This window comes from Lithobates pipiens, unplaced genomic scaffold, assembly GCF_037356315.1.
Source record: "Lithobates pipiens isolate NorthernLeopardFrog02 unplaced genomic scaffold, aLitPip1_a1.2 Scaffold_27, whole genome shotgun sequence".
In the NCBI taxonomy this organism is placed as follows: domain Eukaryota; kingdom Metazoa; phylum Chordata; class Amphibia; order Anura; family Ranidae; genus Lithobates; species Lithobates pipiens.
Window position 1 is genome coordinate 163,573,929 of NW_027507788.1, and position 20,673 is coordinate 163,594,601.

General features: G+C 41.2%; 1 protein-coding gene across 4 annotated transcripts in view; it reads right to left on the minus strand.

Annotated features, from left to right (window-relative positions):
• The window catches only part of KIRREL3 (kirre like nephrin family adhesion molecule 3), a 1,324,921-nt gene that overhangs the window by 12,477 nt on the left and 1,291,771 nt on the right, over positions 1–20,673 (minus strand). For all 4 annotated transcript variants that reach the window (XM_077457844.1, XM_077457843.1, XM_077457846.1 and 1 more), the window contains one exon: positions 10,245–10,325. In XM_077457844.1, coding sequence (XP_077313970.1) covers positions 10,245–10,325 — 81 coding nt within the window. The remainder of the gene's footprint in view (positions 1–10,244; positions 10,326–20,673) is intronic.

Here is a 20,673-nt window from a genome sequence, read left to right on the forward strand (position 1 = left end):
CAGAATAAACTCCAAAGTCAGAGCGTTAAGAACGCGGTGACATACAACATGTACGACGGGACTAGAAAAAGGAAGTTCAATAGCCAGTAGCCAATAGCCTCCGTCTCGTACTTGCTTTAGAGCATGTGTCGTTTTTGGTCCGTCGGAACAGCATACAGACGAGCGGTTTTCCCGATAGGAATTGGCTCCGTCGGAAATATTTTAAAACATGTTCTATTTCTAGGTCCGTCAGAATTTTCGTTAAAAAAAAAAAAAGTGCGATAGGGCATACACATGATCGGAATATGCGATGAAAAGATTGCATCAGACTTTTTCTGTCGGATATTCCACTCGTGTGTACGCAGCATAACAGTCCCACCACACTGCACCTTCTTAGTTCCTTGCTGCAGTTCAGTAACCGTTACATGCCTTGTCCCTCCCCCAGACTGTGGTTGGACAGTGAAGGAGAAGCAGAAGACTGATGAGCTCATCTCTCACTCTGATCTCCTATTCTATCAGCATGTCCCTTTAGCATTGTGGCACAATTGGTTGTTTCTGCTGCTTTTGACCTCTGTGGTACAAAGATGGTAGGAGGTTGAAACACAGTTATTTATGATTATTTACTAATGAATCCAGAGCTGCATTCATTTGTGTCTTTGAGGTCTGTCTGGAGTCTCCACCGCAGTTATATAGGCTCATGCTGTAGGACCATTTTTTATTTATTTTGGGATTAAAGAGGAACTGCAGTCTGCTCACATAATAAAAACATCTTTGCCATTCTAAAGTTTCCCTCTAACCACTTTACATATTATTTTATATATACTGTGATCCTGTACTTGCCGAATATGCTGCAGAAATCTCCCTTCACCGCAATCATTTTAACTGTGGGCAGCTGAAGCTAGCTGGCTGTTCACTTTTTGTATTTACACGTATACACAGAGGCACACCTCCAGCTCTGCAGCTCTCATTGGCCCTCTTATGACTCACCCCCTCCCCTCCCTTCCTGGCAAACTCTCACCAGGGTCAGAGCGAGAGCTGTGCATGATGTCATAAGTCTAGGCTAATGACCAGACAAACAGGAAGTGGGCTGTATAAGGTATTTACTGGCAGAAAAAAAATGTTTTACTATCCAAAGTTAAAACAACAAGGGCAGAAGATTTAATAGATGGACAGTTGAAAAAATGACTGAAGTTCCACTTTAAGCTAGCAGACACAATAAAATATCCCACTCAAATGCTGAAACAACATCTTAAAGCTGGAGACCCACTTTTTTTTTTTTTTTTTTAAAGTCAGCAGCTACAAATACTGCAGCTGCTGACTTTTAAGATAAGGACATTTACCTGTCACAGGGTCCAGCGATGTCGGTACCTGTAACCGAACCGTCCCTCGGTCCTCCAGTGCTGCCGTCGTCATCTTCACTATGGGAATCAGGAAATGAAGCATTGCGGCTTAACTTCCCGGTTCCCTACTGCGCATGCTCGAGTCACGCAGGGCAATCTAAATGGTCTGTGCTGTCTCTGGGGCCTGTGTATGTCCCAGCAGACAGCACGGCGGGATGGAAAAGGGCATGACTCCCGTGGGAGTCTATGCCCAGAAGTGGGTGTGAATACCTGTCTTAGATGGGTATCTGCACCCTACTCCCCCCCCGAAAGGGGAAAAATGTGACACCGGAGGGGAGGGAGGGTTCCAAAATGCGGAGGTTCAATTTTTGTGTGAACCTCCGCTTTAATGTCATCCCTAGAACCCTGGTGAAAGGGGTGGGAATTGAATCCAGGAAATCAGCGCTGCAAGGCTACTATTCATACCACCTCATTTTCTCTAAAAGTTATTGGTAAACTATTAATGGTGGAGTTTGGATCCCAATCATTGGTGTAGAAAATGTACCTATTATTATTGCCGTTCTCTAGTTTTTCTTCTCTTTTTTTTGACCAGATCGTTTTGCTTAACACACAATTTATACAGTCATTTCGCATTACGCTGAACCCCTCGTGTAAAGGGAAAGGATCTTCGTAGGACTCATGTCTTGATTTATAAGTGCCTACACTTAATTGGTTGCTAAAGCTTGGGGCCAGTGATCCAGAGGCTCTGGAATGGAACTACAGCAGATGTTATTATATGGAGGTCAACCAGGGGGCTCAGCTGTAAAACGGGTCTCTGTCTTCATAGCATTTGGTCCAGAGACAAAACTGAAGCCACATATTTGCTGGTCAAGGTTGCTAACATTATTACTAAGCTGCAAAGGCAGCTAAATTGTTTTTCTGTTTATACTCTGTGACATGCATTGGCTTTGTCATTTTGGTCCTGAGAGGATACATCCATTTCAGACCTTTCTGTCTTCCAGCAGTCATTCCAGGAAAAGTATTCTGTAAACCCGAGTGAGGCTTATGCTGCTAAAACCTGTTGCTACCAGTAACCTATTTGCAGGAAGGTTCTGTCTGCTCTCTTCTCCTGTAGCTTGCTTAGAATGTAAGCCAGACATAAACATGGGGTATGATCATTTAGAATCTTTTCAACAGATATTTAACTGCTTCAGCAGGTTTACCCCCCCCCCCTTAATGACCAGGCCATTTTTTGCAATACAGCACTGCGTTATTTTAACTGACAATTGCACGCTCGTGCGATGCTGTACCCAAATACAATGCCTCTTTTTTTCCCACAAATAAAGCTTTCTTTTGCTGGTATTTGATCACCTCTACGGTTTTTATTTTTTGCACTATAAACAAAAAAAGAGCGACAATTTTGAAAAAAAAGCAATATTTTTTACTTTATGCTATAATAAATATCTTTCAAATATATATATATATATATATATATATATATATATATATATATATATATATATATATATATATATATATATAAAAATAATAATAATTTTTCCTCATTTTAGACCAATATGTATTCTACATATTTGTTTTATTAAATAAAAAAAAATAGCAATAAGCATACTGTATATTGATTGGTTTGCGCAAAAGTTATAGTGTCTACAAAATAGAGGATGGTTTTATGGCATTTTAGTATTAATTTTTTTTTTATTAGTAATGAAGGCGATCTGCGATTTTTGTGACTGCGACATTATGGCGAAACATCGGACACTATTTTAGGACCATTGTAATTTATACAGCGATCAGTGCTATAAAAATGCACTGATTACTGTGTAAATGACACTGGCAGAGAAGGGGTAAAACACTAGGGGGGCGATCAAGGGGTTTAGTGTGTCCTAGGGAGCGATTCTAACTGGGGGGATAGGCTACCTAGGACATGACAGCGATTAATGCTCCCGATGACAGGGAGCAGTGATCTTTGTCATGTCACTAGGCGTTCTGCGGCTCCGTGACACGATCGCCAGGACACCGGCGGACGTCGAGTCGGGGACGGATCCAGGGGGGGGGGGGGGCAACAGGGTAATTGTCCCCTCCGAGAATGCGGGTTAGCACAGGCGGTCGGTTCCGCGGGTGTCGTTCCAGGCGGGCGGCTCAGCGGGTCATATTGCTGGCGGGCAGTTCCGCAGGTGACAGAGCAGGCGGGTGGTTCCGCTGGTGTCGTTCTCGGCAGGCAGCTGCGTGGGTGACAGTGTGGGCGGTTCCGCGGGTGACAGCGCGGTGGGTGAGGGGGTAATTACATTACAATGTAATAATAAAAATAATGTGCTTCAATCATCCTGACACCATAACAACCATGGTGCCGTGATGATTGAAGCGCCAATACCAGCCATTTCCCAGATAAATTGCCCCCAAAAAACATATCCACGGGTCCACGGGTCCCGCGAGCATGGTCACGATGTACGCGACGGCGTGCTTGCTAGCCACGCCAATTAAAGGGGACGTACAGGTATGCCCATTTGCCCACCGCTGCCATTGTGCCAACATATATCAGCATGCAGTGGTCAGCAAATGGTTAAAGTGATTGTAAAGTCTTATTTTATTTTTTTCCTATAAAAACAACAAACATGTTATACTTAACTGCTCTGTTGCAGTGGATTTGCACAGAGCAGCCTGGATCCTTCTCTTCTCGGGTCCCTCTTCTGCTCTCCTGGACCCTCCATCCTGTTCACTGCCCACACAGCAAGCAACTCGCTATGGGGGCACCCATTCAGACATGGAGCCCCAACCCAGCCCCACTCCCTCTCTCCCTTGATTGGCTAGCTGACTTCAAATGGCAGGAGCCAATGGAACCACTGCTGTGTCTCAGCCAAACAGGAAAGAGAATCTCAAAGGGATGAGACATTCATGGACATCGCTGGAACTAGATGGACCTCAGGTAAGTGTTGGGGGAGCTGAGGGGGGAGCTGCACACAGAAGGGTTTTTATCTTAATGCTTAGAATGCATTAAGATACAAAAAACTTCTGTCTTTACAACCCCTTTAAGGCCAGCTTCACACTGAGCTGCAGGCACGTGAGAGGTAAAGCGCCGCTCTTTTTAGCTGCACTTTATCGCTGTTTACGCTACACTTTTTGCCATCCAGCCAGGAGCTTTCAACTCCCACTAGCGGATGAAAAAGGGGTTAAAAATGCCTGTGTTGCGCCACTTTCGAAATCGCTTTTCATTTCAATGGGCTATCAAACCGCCCCCAAAGATGCTGCTGGCAGGACTTTTCCTAACGTCCCGCAAGCGCACCGCTCCAGTGTGAAAAGTCACACTGAAATGAATGGGAGGTGGTTTTCAGGTGTTATTTAGAGGCTATTTCTAGCTCTAAAATGCCTGGAAACCATCTCAGTGTGAAGCTGGCCTTAGTCACGACCAGCTTGCCATGAAATCTCAGCTGTTTTATCAATTTAGCATTCACAATACACAGCATCAACAAATGCTGAATCCACACTCTTTACACCAGACAATAGGGCTGACTTTTTTTTTTACGCATTTCATTTACCTTGAGTTGGTATTGTAGAAGACTGTCATATTTTTATTCAAGGTCTGCTTTAAGAAAAGTAGATATTTACCATAAAGGCACAAGGAGGTGAAGATAGGGTTTAAATGAGCAATACAAAAGCACATTTATATCAGATATTCTCTTGGGACTGACTTGTTGCATTGGGCCTCAGATGGGTTATCACATCTGAACCTCATGTTAACTAGCTTGTAGAATTACAGCCTCCAGCTACAGTCTAATCTCTGACCCCGGGGAAATATCCTTGAGGTACAGTATTAGACCGTTAATAGAAAAATAAGCCACATGTGTTCTATGGGGTTACGGCTTCTATTCCAATTAACATTTGTGGCTGGAGCAGGCATTTATGTTTCATGAGAATTAGTAACCTTGAGGTTAAATACAATCACTAACAATGACTTATGGGCTTATTCAGTAAGACAGTGCAGAGAGTGGCAGTGATATACAAAACCTTGTAACCTGAAACAGCCAGAAGATATCAGTGTATGATGTCGGGTCTGTGAAAGCTGAATTGTGGTTGTTATTGGTTACTACGTTTAGTATCTCATTGCTGCACTTTGTAATTTGCCTGATTAATGTCTGAGTTCACAGTTTTTCTACCTGTGAGATACTTGCTCTGTAGTCGTTTTGATTCTCAGCTACTTAAAAAAAAAAAAAAATGTTCTTGCTTTTTGTCATTCTTAGCTTCTCTACATATTTTTAACCCTGTCCCCCTTTTAAAATGTAATACATAAAATGCATTTAATCACTCAAAGCTGACTGTAATAGCCCGTATGCACGATCTGAAAATCGGACGACAGATCTTCAGTTTTTTTTTTTTTTGCATGCTAGTCAAAAAATATCAATAATGGAGAGTTTACTAAATTACGAAAATTCTCATGCAATGGAATAAAAAAAAATCGGAAGTGATGTCATGTGTTGTAGTGTATTTGTATTGTATTGTATTTTCGGACGACAACTGTACTGATTAAACGAAAATCGCACGATCTGGTATCATACCAGAAACATTTTCATGCTTGTCCCATCGGCTATTATCAGATGAACGGTCATGTTTGGCTTTCAAAAGCTCTGATCTAACGATCCAATTATCGTATGATCTTGTCGGTATTTTTTTGTCTTATTTTCGGATCGTGTGTATGGGCCATAAGGCTGCGTTCACACTGGTGTACTTAAGTGTACAGCTGTGCGAGAGCCGTTTTTGCCCCTACAGGGATTCATAGGTGTTCTGTGCATCCTAAATGCAGGTAGTCCCATTCATGTAGGCTACTGCTCTCAATTAGATATCCTTTAGGGACCTGCACCCACATGCATCAGCATGGGTGTCAAATTAGGAGCAGTGGCTGAGTCAGTCCCAATGAACATGAATAGGGATGGCCTGCACAGAGATGCATGGAACACGCCCCCCCCCCCCCCCCCCACGGCCATATGCTTAAAATGGCTCTAAAGGCAGAAGGTTTTTTAGCCTAAATGCATTGTATGCATTAAGGTAAAAAAAAACTTTTGGGTGCAGCTCCCCAGCACCACCTCATACTTACCTGAGCCCCATCTCGATCTAGCAATGTGCATGAGAGCAGCGGCTCTCCCTGGTATCTCTCACCAACAGTGGGAGTCCTTGGCTCCTGCTGCTGTCAATCACAGCAAGTGAGCCAATGAGGCAGGGGGTGGGGCCGAGCTGTGCTCTGTGTGTGAATGGACAATGTCCATTCGCAGGAGGGTGGCTCGGGAGCAAGCATCCAAGAGTGCCCCCATAGCAAGAGGCTTGTTATTGGGGGCACCCGGCAGGGGAGAGGAGAATCGCTTTAAGTATGCCCATGTGAAAGAGGATAACTGCTAGTCATGCACTGTACAGCAAATTCAAGACAGGTGAAAGGCAACTTGACATATAATGGCACAATATTTTAAGGAAAAATGTGATATCATGTAAGGTAATTTGTAAAATAAAATATATGCCTAAAATGTATGAGCCCAAGGAGTAACATTTAGTTTATTATTATATTCTAATTCTGAAACATACTTTTTAAGCACAGGAATATGAAACGCATCTGCTGACCCTCCGTGGCTAGAGTGTGTTGCTATCTCCTCCTTTTCTACCTGCATATATATGGGGTTTGCGGACCCAGGCAGGCACCCAGGATTTTTTTTACAGCTGAAGATCTCATAGGATAGCCTTTGGAGCAGTGCTCACCCAATTGTCTTTCCCTTTGTTTGTCAGGATCTTGGAGGGTGAGTACATTATGCAAATCTCAACTTTGCTATAAATTACAGTTCACCTCCATTCCACAATGCAAAGTGGTTGCCTTGGCAGTCTATTGAACATTGCATTGGGAGAGGGCATATGTGGACTCTTCAAATATAGTTGGGTTGGTGCAGCGCTCTCAACAAAAACCATATACTAAACTCAAATATACCAAAAAATATATCATTAAAAAAAACTTGCTACAGGTGTTTGCCGGCTATTACCTTGTAAAATTGTGAACTATTAACTTCAGGGCAATGTGTGAAGCAAAACCTATAAAAACTAATTTAAACCTTGCTGGCTCTATTTGCATACAATTAGTAATCTGCCAGCTATTACCTTGTAAAACTCAAATTCCAACATAAATGTATATTATCTTTAATTAATAAATATATATATATATATATATATATATATATATATATATATATATATATATATATATATATATATATATATATAATGAATCAGTGGAGTTTTACACGATATTAGCTGACAACAGCAGGTTACTAATTGTATGCAATAGCACCAGCAATGTTTCTAACATTTTTTTTATATTCTGTTTCACACATTCCACTGTAGATAATAGTTCACCGTTTTTCAAGGCAATAGCTCACAATCACCTGTAGCAAATTTAAGGAATTTTTTTTTAAATTGGTATATCTGGGTTTGATTTTTGTTGAGAGCGCTGCACCAACCCAACTACCTTTGAAATGTGTGAACTCTGTATAATGCACTCACGCCAGGTTCCAGAACTTCATCTTCCAAAAGCAATTTCCCTATATGGTCCCTGGAATTTATAAAGACTGGCACAGACAGCTTTTGCGAAAGTGTCTCTCACGTGTTATAAAAATGTAATTCACGTACCTGTCTAGAACTTGTACTTGCATTTGGTGTAAGCTTTACCACTTTCCACTTTTAGAAAACATGGGAGACGCTTTAGAAAAATCTGTCTGCACATGTTGTACGCCAAAAGAAAGCTGGTCTTCATTAGCTCCACTTTCAAAATGCTGGTATTGTATTTGAATTTTGACACATTTTGTTGTGCCACAATATAAAAGTGGCATGTTTCAGAACTAAAATGTGTAAAGGGTACTTGTGTGCTGCTATGTGTGTAGTGAATATATATATATATATATATATATATATATATATATATATTGCTGAATAATGTAAAATAAAGAACAGCTGCAACCATTAAATAGTGATCTCACACTAAAACCTATGTAAATAAGTCAAAATATGGGGCGACGGGATATCCTTTAAGGTGAACAGGCAGTTGACTCCTTGACACCTTTTGTATGAACAATGCACAGTTGTTATCTTTGATTGTATATAGTCATTTTTGTAAAATTGTTTTAATCATGCTTTTCTATTAATAAAATGTTATTTTTATTATAATTCCTGCTTAATCCTTGGGTACCAAGATAGTCCTATTTCTTCCATTTTTATCAGGGGCATGATTGTGGCAGCCCCAGGTATTTTGTCTCAATATTAAACCAATATGGACAATGGTACCCACCCCTACCCCCAGTTGTTATTGAATTACGTATCACAGATTATTATATGGCATGGATTGGAGTGTGTCTGTGGTGCAAATGAGGTTCCAGACTTTTTCTAATAGCACCTCTCTCCAGCCACCCCCTCTATGACTAATAGATAGATGCATGCATTGCGCCAGATGCCTGAATTACAGCAGTGGGGGTGTTAATAGGCTCTAATAGGCTTAAAAAATGGTGCGCTCACAGTCCACCTAAATGTGTTTAGAAAAGCAAATGAATATTTGCTTTTCTAACACTAAACCACCTCTCTCTCAATCGAGTAGCGCAGGTCTAATACCTGTCACCTGATTGGCTGAAGGCACAGGAGTTCCGATTGTATGCCTAGCAGCCCAAAGAAGAGAGGAGGGTGGAAGCATGGAGGACACAGGAGCCATTCCACAGTTCGCTGCCGTCACCCTCTGCCTGACACGCCAATAAGATGGGGTAAGTGCTGGGCCGACAGCGGGCAGGGGGTCACAGTGGTGGCATTTGATGGGCACACGTGGTTGCATATGACAGGCACACGTGGCTGCATTTGATGGGCACACGTGGCTGCATTTGATGGGCACACGTGGCTGCATTTGATGGGCACACGTGGCTGCATTTGATGGGCACACGTGGCTGCATATGATGGGCACAGTGGTTGCATATGATGGGCACAGTGGCTGCATATGATGTGGCACAAGTGGCTGCATATGTTGAGCACAGTGGCTGCACTTGATGGGCACCGTGGCTGCATTTGATGGGCACAGTGAGGCTGCAATTAATGTGTTGTTTTTTTCAGTATTTTTCATTTTGTTTGTGCCCCAAAAAATTTTGAGCACCATCCACCACTGAATAGCACTCAATGAGGACTTTAGACTTTTTTTTATATAATTGTGTAACTTTGTTTTTCACAATTTATGCTTTCTTTATAGTATTGGGCTTATGTTCTAAATCTAAACATTTTTTTTTGAGCTTCACAGCAGCAAGTGTTTCTTGTTGCTCTCTATTAAGTTCTTATTCACTGATTGAATAAGCTCACAATTTTTTGACATATTTACATATTTTAGTACTACCTGAATTTGGTGCACGAGTTGCTGTCAGAACCAAAAGAGTTGCAGATGCTTCATGAATTTGGCATAATACATTAACAAGAGGGATTAACGCCGGTGTGCGAGCAATCAAGGCACATGCTTTGTTTTGCTAGAAAGAAATCGATGTATACATGTAAAGAGAGGGTGGGGATAGGTGGAGTTCTGTAGTCCAGTAAGCAAGGCTGGCAACACTACTTGGGATTTTAGTGCAGTAGAGGCAGAGTTGTCCACTCACGATAGGAAGTTAGTAACACGCTGGATTTTTGGCAGGTATTTTGTCTGTACTTGCAGTGTTTAATGAAGAATAAAACATGGGGACATGTGCATGATAGCAGAGATGTACTACATTTTGTTTTTCATTATTTAAAGTGCTTATTGTTATCATACACTTTCAACATCAACAAACCATAAATACTGAATTCCACTGCAAGAGATATGAGACATTGGAAGCACCCTAAACATAATTGTAATGATATGGGACTTATTTAAACAAAAAAGTTTGTTTAATAATTATTTAAATTTACCTTCTGGAACTCCTTTTCCTCCTCTTTCAGGACCTCCAGTTGCTTAAGGACCGAGTCTTGCTGGAAGTCTCCCCTGTCGATCTGTAATGCAAAAAAAAGTGTGTTTGTAGGCTGCCCAATCAGACCTTTTTGTTATACTATTTTATATACAGGAGCCATTTCAGGGTTTTTGGAAAAATGTCTATGGAGGAATAAAGTGGTTGTAAACTTTCACATATGACTGCTGAAGTGACTAGCCTCAGGTGATACACAGATGAAACAAATCTTCCTAAATAAGTTTTACTTGATTTTCTGCAGCCCTCTCTCTTCTACAGCCAATCAAATTCCTGGATTTACACAGTGTTTCTGAGCTGCAGAAGACAGGGGTTGGGATCTGATCTCTTCATAGAGCAGAGAGCTGAGTGTAATCTGAGACCTGGGTAGGGTAGAGGTAAAGGCCACAATCCCCTCTGAAAAGTCTCATAGGGAAACATGCACAGCTGAAGCGATCAACCTGCTGTATGCTTGGGGTTTGGGGGGTGGTAGGGCTGTCTCCTGGGATTGCTTGATGTCAGGTGTTAGAAATGACTTGTGAAGATAGCAGAGGGAGGAGAGGAAAGCTAGAAATCCCACTAGGTGTTTAGGATTGAGGCAAGTACACACTGAAAGAGGATAGGCTTTGTTCATTTTTTGTTTCTGAGATTGACGACCACTTTAAGAAATAAGATAGCCAGCTGTCAATTCAGTTTAATTATCATTATATCCAGTTAAGAGAAACAAGTAACACGTTTCATCGGGGCTTGTGATTTTAGAGAATCTCGACTGTTAACCTGCTGTAAATTTTACCCAAAAATGTGCTGGGTAACAAATTTGCTTCCAGCCTCTTGAAAATAGTCTCTTTATTCATTATGTTGCACTCTGTTTTCTTGTCTCTACAAGCAATAACCTAGCTGAGGTGCTAACCTTTCTAACCTCTCTCACACTATCAAAAAAAAACATACGGTACTTTATTTTGCATGACTGCAAGGGTAGCATTTTTTTTTCCAAGAAATTAAGTCTGTTCAAAGTGTTTTACACTGTTAAAATTATGACTCGTCAATTAAACTATGGTTCAGGATGAAGATAGGGATTCTGGGTATCTGGGTTGTACCCCGGCAGTTGCCAATGCCATGAGAAATCTGCAATAGGCTGCTTCACGTCTGGCTGAAATAGCCACATTTGTCCTATTATGGACCCAGAATCTAGGCTGCAATGGTTACTTTTATGCAGTTTCAGCTAGTTAAAGAGTTTGCAAACATTTGCATCTGTTTTTAGTTATTTTGTATTAATTCTAATGTATTAAATTGTGTATAATTTTGGTTTGTGTGGACCATGAAGACCATTTTTTGCAAACACTTTTTTTACAGTGTGACCAGAATCAGGAGGTTCATGTTGCATTGGTAAATTTTGTTACCATCATCAACCTGACCGCACTTATTAGAGTTAACACTTCTGGATCATTTTTAATTCTACATGAAGGCCATTTCAGATATATGAAAAAAATAAATAAATCTGAATCGGGAAAAAAAAAAAAAAAAAAACCACACAAACCCATCTAGGCATACAGCCGCATGGAAATGTTACTTATAATTGCTATTGATTTTGGAGTGCTACTTTCTGTGTTTTGCCCAGGGGGGCAGTGTGCAATTTCCTAGGGGAGGAAGGAAAAAGCGTGGGCTGGGAGAGGGGCCCATCCAGAGAATATAAAATATGCATATGATTCTGCTGCATTGCCCGCTCTCTAATCAGACAGGAATTAATGTTGGCCCAGTGCAGCTTGTTGGAAATCTATAATACGTTATTTCATACTGTCACTTGGCCTTTGTTTACAATTGTTTTGTAAGTTATTCTGTAAAGGATACAAAAAAAAAGGGCCCAGGACAGGCTGAAAACATGTCTATTAGCTTGGTCTCTTAGCAACCAATGGCAGGTAATCTCACTTGAGATGTAGGCCGAAGCCTGAAGCAAGCCTTGACACACGTATTAGTGGTGCAGAAAGCAATTTTAAAAAGTCGTGTGTGGAGCTGGGGCCGTAATGGCTTCTGTGTATGATCCTGCATTATTACAGAGCTATTGTTGCACTTAAAGCTTTGCAAGTTAATGATCAAGGCAGCATAAGTTTCCATTACTTGGAACTGGAGAAAGTCCAGCTTCTATCATAACACTGAGTGGGTCAATTGCTTCAGTGAATTTTCAGCAAAATGGAAGAATTACCTGAATTAACCTTGCGCTTGACAGAAAACTTTGAAACAAAATCATTATGTGTATCTTTTGTGGCTGAAGATAAGCAAGGTTCGCTTCAGGCTGTTTTTTTGTTTTAATTTAACTTTATTGCACCAAAATGGAGAGCAAGTTTTATTACATCTTGGAAATTGCAAAAATGACAGTCTTACGTTATTGTGTCCATTTTTGCAACATAAGGTTGTGACATTATTGTTACTATGGCACAGGTTTATTCCTTTTAATTTCCCTGCAAAAAATCCTGCCTGTATTCACTAATTCGTCTGATAAAAGTGCTCTGCTATTAGCGTTATCTTTTCCTTTTGTATAGACTGTATTTATCGGCTTTGTTTTAAGATGGAAGTTTCAGGGAAAAAAAAAAGAACTTACGTTTTAAAGAGGGAGTAAACCGGGTGACATATTTTTTTTTCCAGACCTGCAAGGAAAAAGGCATAATGAGCTAGTTTGCACTGCTGCACTAGCTCATTATGAAATACTTACCTTAGAACGAGGCCTCGACATCTCAACTGATCCACGCCGAGGGAGCCGACATGTTCCCCCAGCGCTGTGAGTGGCCAGAGGCGCGATAATGTCCCTCCCGTGCGAGTGCGTGGGAGATTTCTTTCCGGCAGTGTCCGGGGTCCGCCGGGCTTTCAGCCTAGAATCCCCTGTGCGCATGTGCCGCTGCAGTCAGTGGCTCATTGCAAGGGGAATATCTCCTAAACCATACAGCTTTAGGAGATAATTGTTTTACCTACAGGTAAGCCTTATCCTGTAGGTAAAAGTAAAAAAAAAAACACTATACAACCGCTTTAAATAAAGATCTTTAAAGAAAAACAAGGGTCATAGTTCATCAATGCAGCCTGACCAGTGCCCATCTGCAGCTTCACCATTGCCAATTAATGCCGCCTGCACAGTGCCCATCAGCAGCCTCTCCATTGCCCATTAATGCAGCCTGCACACTGCCCATCTGCAGCCTCACCCTTGCCAATTAATACAGCCTGCACAGTGCCCATCAGCAGCCTCGCCAGTGCCTGGTACACAGGAGATTGTGGCAGCACTCGGCACTTCTCTTCACTCAGAGATGGCAGGAATCAGCGTATAACACACGCGCGTTTTTTCCCCTGATTTTTGGGGGGGGGGGGGGGGAGGGGATGTGTGTTATATGCCGATAAATACGGTATTTGGTTTTCCTGTAATAAGGATCTGAGTTTTAAACTGATCAAACAAACCAATAATGGAATCTTTCTGCAAATGCATTACCCAAAATTATTCACAGATTGTCCAGGATTATCCAAAATAACACACAGGAAACTGTACTATAGGGTATCAATATAAATATATTTCAAGAAACACTTCTGTAGTTGGTATTGGTATACCTGGCAAGAAAGGGACACACGTAATTAACTCATTCCATTTCAATTGGTGAACAATGCAAGCACTTACTCTTCTACATGTGCTTGCTTACTCCTTGCATGTATTATTAAAACTTATCAGGAATTGAGGGTGTAACTACAACCAAATTATTTTTAAAACTAAATAGAGTGGAGAGAGGGGATGTAAAATTTTTGTATATTTTACTATTTTCTGGGTACCTGAATGAGAAATGTACGCTTTCCTCCCGTGCCAGTGGTAACTGCAACAGAGAGCAAGGAAAAATTCTCCATTGGGGAGGGAGGGAGATTTCACCAACAGGGCAGATGGCTAAAAAATTTGATGGAGCTCCCAATTCTTCCCAATCTACTAAAGGTTTTTTATTGCTGTATGTGCCAGTATATGAGAGATCTCTCCTCACTTCCTGCCTCTCTAACCACTGTTATCAAGACAGGAAGTGACAGGTTCTAGGTTCCCAGACTTTAGTGGGATTCGCTTATGGCTAGCGTTTGTGTTTTTTTTTTTTTGTTTTTTTTTAAGCTCCTTTTACTGTCTTGAGTACTTAATCAGCCTAAAGGGTGGAATCCAAATGTACACTTCATTAGCATTTTAGCCTGTAACATTACATCCTTATGCAGCTCTAAAAGACTTCATAAGACCAGATGGTGCACAGGTGACATTAATGACATTTGAAATCAAGACGTGCAAAACTTAAAAGCAAGGAGCCCCATGCTAATTAAAGGGTCTACTGATCCTCACTGCTCTTGGCTGGACTGTGTTTGCAGTCCTCCATTTCTGTAGTCTGGTATTTACATCACCTACGGTAATATTTCCTGGAGAGCACTGCAATGTGAATTTCTGAAAGTGTAACGAGAGATGGATTTTAATGAGCTGCGCTGTAATGGCTCTCTGTGCTCACAATACGGTAATTGGATCCGGGGATCCCTCCCTATCTCTTGCCAGTCATTCAGCATCTGAGCGTTTATTAACAGAGTAGTCCAATGTCGGGCATTTCTCAGAGACTCCGCACCTTGTGTTAAGCCACAGCACAGAACATTTAGGACTCAAGGATGTGACAAATGGGAAAAGGGCTGCTGTCTGTGCAGGCGGTCCATGTGAAGAATGTTCTGTTTTGCCTCTCATCCACCTAAGTGGAATTGTGTGTTTAATTAAAGAACTTCAGTAAATCGTTGAACTGGGCTATAAAAAGTTTTATCTGTAACCTGTAATAGCAAAATCCCAGACCTCCATCCCTTCTGGCGTCTATAACATACACCGTAAACAGCAATACAATAATGATCTCACCCAGCCATCTGTTTGTTATATAACTTTATAAATCTAAATCTGTTTGTATCGGTGAAACAGTGTCTTTTTGTGGCAGGTGATCTGTGTGGTTGTCTTTCTTTAGTTTTATGGATATGCTTAAAATTAACCAGAGGCTCAGACTATGCACATTTAAGTAAAAATATTTTAAACCAGCAATAAAAGCACATTGAAAAAGCCTCCACTCACCTCTGTAGCTTTAGGTATTGTGGAGAAATGTGTCACAAGAGTTTAAAACAGAGGCACTGAAATCCTATTTATTTATTTTTTTATTCCTTTTGCTTTTTATTGCAGCAGAATGTTTCCAACCCGCCAGCTGTTTAATGTAAACACAGGACAGCTGTTAGGAACCAAATTAAATTTGACTCTATAGTTTTTGTTGTAATCCTTAAGACTTAAATACAGTAATACCTCAGATTGTGAGGAACGCGGTTTACAAGCATTTCACAATACAAGCTATTATTTTTTTTTAATCCTGACTTGGTTTGCGAGTGTTGTCTCGCAAGACCAGCAGGATTCAAGCCAATGGGGTGTGCAGTACCTCATTTGGCCAGAGGTGCGGGGGGCGCCGGTGACACTTGGAGACACTTGGAAACACTCTCCAAGTGTTTCTGTGTGCATCCGAGTGATCTCAGAGTGTTTCCGAGTGTCCCCAGTGCCCCCCCCCCCCCCGCCCACCTCTGGCCACATGCAGTACATAATAGCAGTCACTGTGAAATTAATTATCTGAGTTTTCAAAAATTCCTATGGGCAAACTTGCTTTGATATACGAGTGCTTTTGATTACAAGCATTCTTCTGGAACAAATTATGCTCGTAACCCAAGGTACCATTGTACTTGACATTACTAGCAGCTAGAGCCATCAGGAATGGCTTGTTTAGAAACAGTTAGGCCCTGTTTACAAATCACTGCAAAATGTGCGATGCACGTTTGGGGTTCCACTCAGGTTAAATGGCACCCAAACTCTGTGCCATTTTGCCATGATTGGTGCTCGACAAAACATGCAAGAATTGCATCAAAACATGTGTGTAAAATAGCACCTTGCCAAGTTTCTTTGCCGTGACAAACATGCATAGGACAGCTCGTTCAAGCGAATGGGCTGCCTTGTGCATGACGCACAGACTTGCATGATAATTACTCGCACAAATTTGCAAACAGAAAATTCCCACTACGCATGAATGGGGCCTGAGTTTTTTTAAAGTAGAATGAAAGGCACATTTTTTTTTTTTTTTTCCATTTTGGATAAAATAAGGGTTTTAAACTTTCGGCCCTATAGCTAAAATAGGAAATGAGAAAAAATCCCTCCAAAGTAAGAGAATTTCTGTTTTTTAATCAGCCCCCCAAATTCCTGTTCTGGTGATAACTAATAATTTGGGATTTTCTTCACTCTTGCTCTCAGTAATAATGGTAAAAAGGACAAAAAGACACAGACAGCAATGGAAATTTTTCTAATTCCTCTCTACTCTTTTCAAATAAAAAGTAAAAAGTTTTGCCTTTAATTCTTCTTTAATATTCAATCTTGGCACAAGTGCTTTTTCAACTGTGGTCTTCATAATTGTAATTATTTTTATTTTTTTTTATCTCTCAGAAATGTTCCAACTTGCCAATTCTTTTTCTATAGAACATAATAATTTTTTTTTTTTTTTTTTATGAATCTTACAGTTTTTCTTTTATGGTATGAAATCAATAGTGTGGATATTTCTTATCCTAGTGACACCACAGGAAGTAAGGAACCATCTCAACGCTACCTCCTCCGACCTATATCCATATGTACTATAGCTTAACAGCCTGATGTACCTCCTACCTGCCTTAATGTACAGCTTATTTGACCCATGACCATTTATATAATATACTCCTGTGAACAACTGTGTATATGCATCGCTTGTACTGTAAAGATCGAATAAACATTTTTTCTCGTTAAAAAAAGGAACCATCTCAACAGCTACAGAGAGCTTAAAAACCTGACAGAGGTTGTAGCCCTTTTTTTGGTTGTAGCTTTATTTTGCCATATTGGAAGGCGATTCCCACACCCGCAACCACCTGCAGCGAAAACATGCTGCTGTGAACGGCTCCACCACGCATGTAAAAACACAGCGCATTTGCGGGGGCAGGAATCGCAGGAAAATCACATGGTCAAAATAACCTTGCAATTTCTCTGCAGGCTGCATTTTGAAAAAGGAGCATGCACCTTTTTCTGTGGGAAATGTAGCATGGCAGCCCATTCAAATAAATGGGCTGCATGCCCAAGGAAAGGCCCCCTGCACTCACACATAGGTGGAACAGAGTGTTAAAGCGGTTGACTGTCACACTTCGATAGACAGTATAAACCTTTTCACACTGAGGCGCTAAAAATAGCGCCTGTAAAGAGCCTCTCCCGTCTCTCCAGTGTGAAAGCCCTCTGGCTTTCTCACTGGCATTGGTGCACTTGCAGGACATTAAACTCCTGCAAGCAGCATCTTTGGAGTGGTGTATACACTGCTCCTGCTCATTGAACTGAATGGGCACCGCTGCTGAACCGCTGGCAATGCGCCACTGTAGTGGTGCTCTGCGGGTTGTTTTAACCCTTTTTTGGCCTCTAGCGGAGATTAAAACCACCCCAGCTAGCGGCCAAATACCCCTACAAAAACGATGGTAAATTGCCGTTAAAAATAGCGGCGCTTTGCCGCCGACGGCGCAGATGCCCCAGTATGAAAGGGGCCTAAGGCTTATTACTCAAAAAGAAAATAATAAAAAAAAATATGATATGAATATTATTACCTCTTTTTCTTATTCTCTAATATCCACTGTTGCCCTTTTTATCCATATTGCAAAGTGGTGCAAGAGAGATTTTGAGTCTAAAACTTTTATTTATCTAAAGGCCCGTACACACGATCTGACTTTTTGACAACAAACTAACAAATTAGCTGTTTTGGAGCAACATCCGACTGTGTGTACGCTCCATCGGACAAACTTTTTCTGTTTTCATCTGACTTTTGTTGGCTGTGTGAACGGACAAACTTTTTGACAACATAAGTCCGATGGAGCAAAGTCCGATCGTGTGTACGCAAAACCATCGGACTTTTGTACAAGGTACAAAGACGCATGCTCAGAACCAATGCAAAAGATCAGACAACAATACAGAAGTTGACCAAAGGTGGTGCTGGAGTAATTGAACGTCCTCTTTTGAAGTGTCATCAGTACGCTGAAACGTCACTATGTTCATGTTTGTTGCCTAAAAAGCCCGATCGTGTGTATGCAATACAAACTTGTGGACTACGCCCTTTGTACAAAAGTCCACGGGAAAGTTTGTACAAAGTTCGATCGTGTGTATGAGGCTTAAGAAAGGTCATACAGAGATGAATATTGTCATAAAAATTGATCTATAGAGCTGGCGTTATTTGTGTACCTTTCACCTAACAAATTATCTTTTTTAATGTCTGTTTATCCCAAAGGAAGAGTGTGGGAATCTAAATAAACAAACATTAACACTTTTACCTACCTGCTGCAGCATCAATCCAATGTTGCAAGCTGTCCCGTGACAGCTCCAAGCCCGAAAACTGATCATCACATGACTGGTAATTGCTCAGTTCTTGGTCTTCACTGAGCAGAGAGCAGTGACTGTCAGTCACCCCCTCTCTGGTCTGCCCCTCCAGTGCTCACTGGAGCGCCAGGGCAGGAGAGGAGGCAAAAGTAGCTGGCTCAGGCACTTAGTGGCATGCTGAGAGGCTTACCCAGCTGCCTGTAAGGCATCTGGGTGGATTCAGAGTCTGGAGTGGGTCTGTGACAAAAGCAAACAGCCGCCGTTAGCCAACTGATACTGGGTCCCAGGAGAGCACAAGTAAGTGCACTCCTATGACCTTACATGTGAAGTATGGCCAAAAGAGCTTTGGCCATACTTCTTGTTTAAAATAGTCAAATGATTCAATACAGCCATGCATCTTCTGTACCTAAAAACATCAGTTTGGTATAACTGCCACACTGATGTGTATTAAAAAAATAAAATAAAATATATTATTCATTCCAGCAGAAAAATTGTTACTCTTCATGGAAACATCTTTTGTATAGTTCAGAGGTTTGTTCCCTGGCTATTTTCTATATACTACTATCTGCAAACTACAAATCCCAGAATCCACGATCATGTCTCAACAGGTCGGGGAACTGGCGTGTCACGTGTGGAAGTATACTTTATTTTATTATTTCTTCAACCTGCCAAGCAGCATTGGAAGAATCTGGATCCTAAAATCAAACATGGTGGACAGAAAAACAAGAGGGGCCTCTACAGTGCTGGTGTTACCTTCATGATGACCCTAGAACTAAGGTGTAAATGAGACACTCTAGGAGAAATATCTATTATAGTAAAATAAAAAAATAAAAAAGGGTATTGGTGTCACTTGCCAATTTAGTCTTTACCGTTAGTTGGATAGGGAGAATGACAACTAACCTGGGTATGGCAGCTGAGTTGTTTGAGCCATTTTGCTTTTAATACCATTTTTTCATGTTAAAACTTTTAAATATCAGAGAGCTTTCTGTTTCTCTAGCTCACTGTTAATATCTCTAGCATTGAATCATTTCCCACAATTCATTGCAACTGTGTCTGTCAGTATGTAAGGGATAGCACATCTTGCTCCATTATTCGGCAAACACAAGCCGTCCCAGTCTGAGGAGCTGACTCATTTAAAATGCAGGCCATCAAGCTTTGGCAGTGACATTGTCACAGTGCACAGTTATGACAGATTGGAAAAGTGATTAAAAGTATAGATCAGTTACAAACTCATCTCCAGCCTTCCTGGAAGGGGCAAAGTCATTTCATATATTGGGCTTCCCATCTCGGGCCTCGCTGGGCAGGGACACGTGCCAGATTGCTTAGGAAGGGTAAAGAACAAAAGCAGACACTTCAGCTTGAACTCATAAATTTCTGACTTCTTCAAACTTTTCCTAAAGGTAAAACTTGTGCATATATCGCTGTAATTGGGTGATTGAAATGTGTAGCCTTGACTGGCAAAATTGTTGCAGGTCTGTGCCAAGGGAGAGCTTTCTGGCACTACCGCGAGACACGATCCATGTAATTAAGAGACCCGCTGTATATAATGAGATTTATTCATGAATACACCTTAAAATCTTGATAATGCACTTGGCAGACCTGATAGTGGTGTCACCACTTAAAGTGTGCTGTGATCCAAAAGTCAGGACACTGGGGTCATTGGATGAGTGTCTGCCCACCCCAACACACCCCTCCTTCAACTCAAAAGAATGTTTCTTTTTAACAGTACAGTAAAGTGTAGGATAGCCACAGACATAAAACAGATTCGTAAACAATGCTTCATAAAAATTATCTGTTATCATAATGAAAAATACTGTAGATATGAACAAACTGTCCAATGAAGCAGCCCAAAATTTTCAGCTCTTTACATTGATTTATTTGGAAACTTTTGTCTGCAAAACATAAGTGTACATTTAGGCCCCTTTCACAAGACAGACCCTCTAGGATCTATCTGTTTTTCAGGCGGATCTGAGAT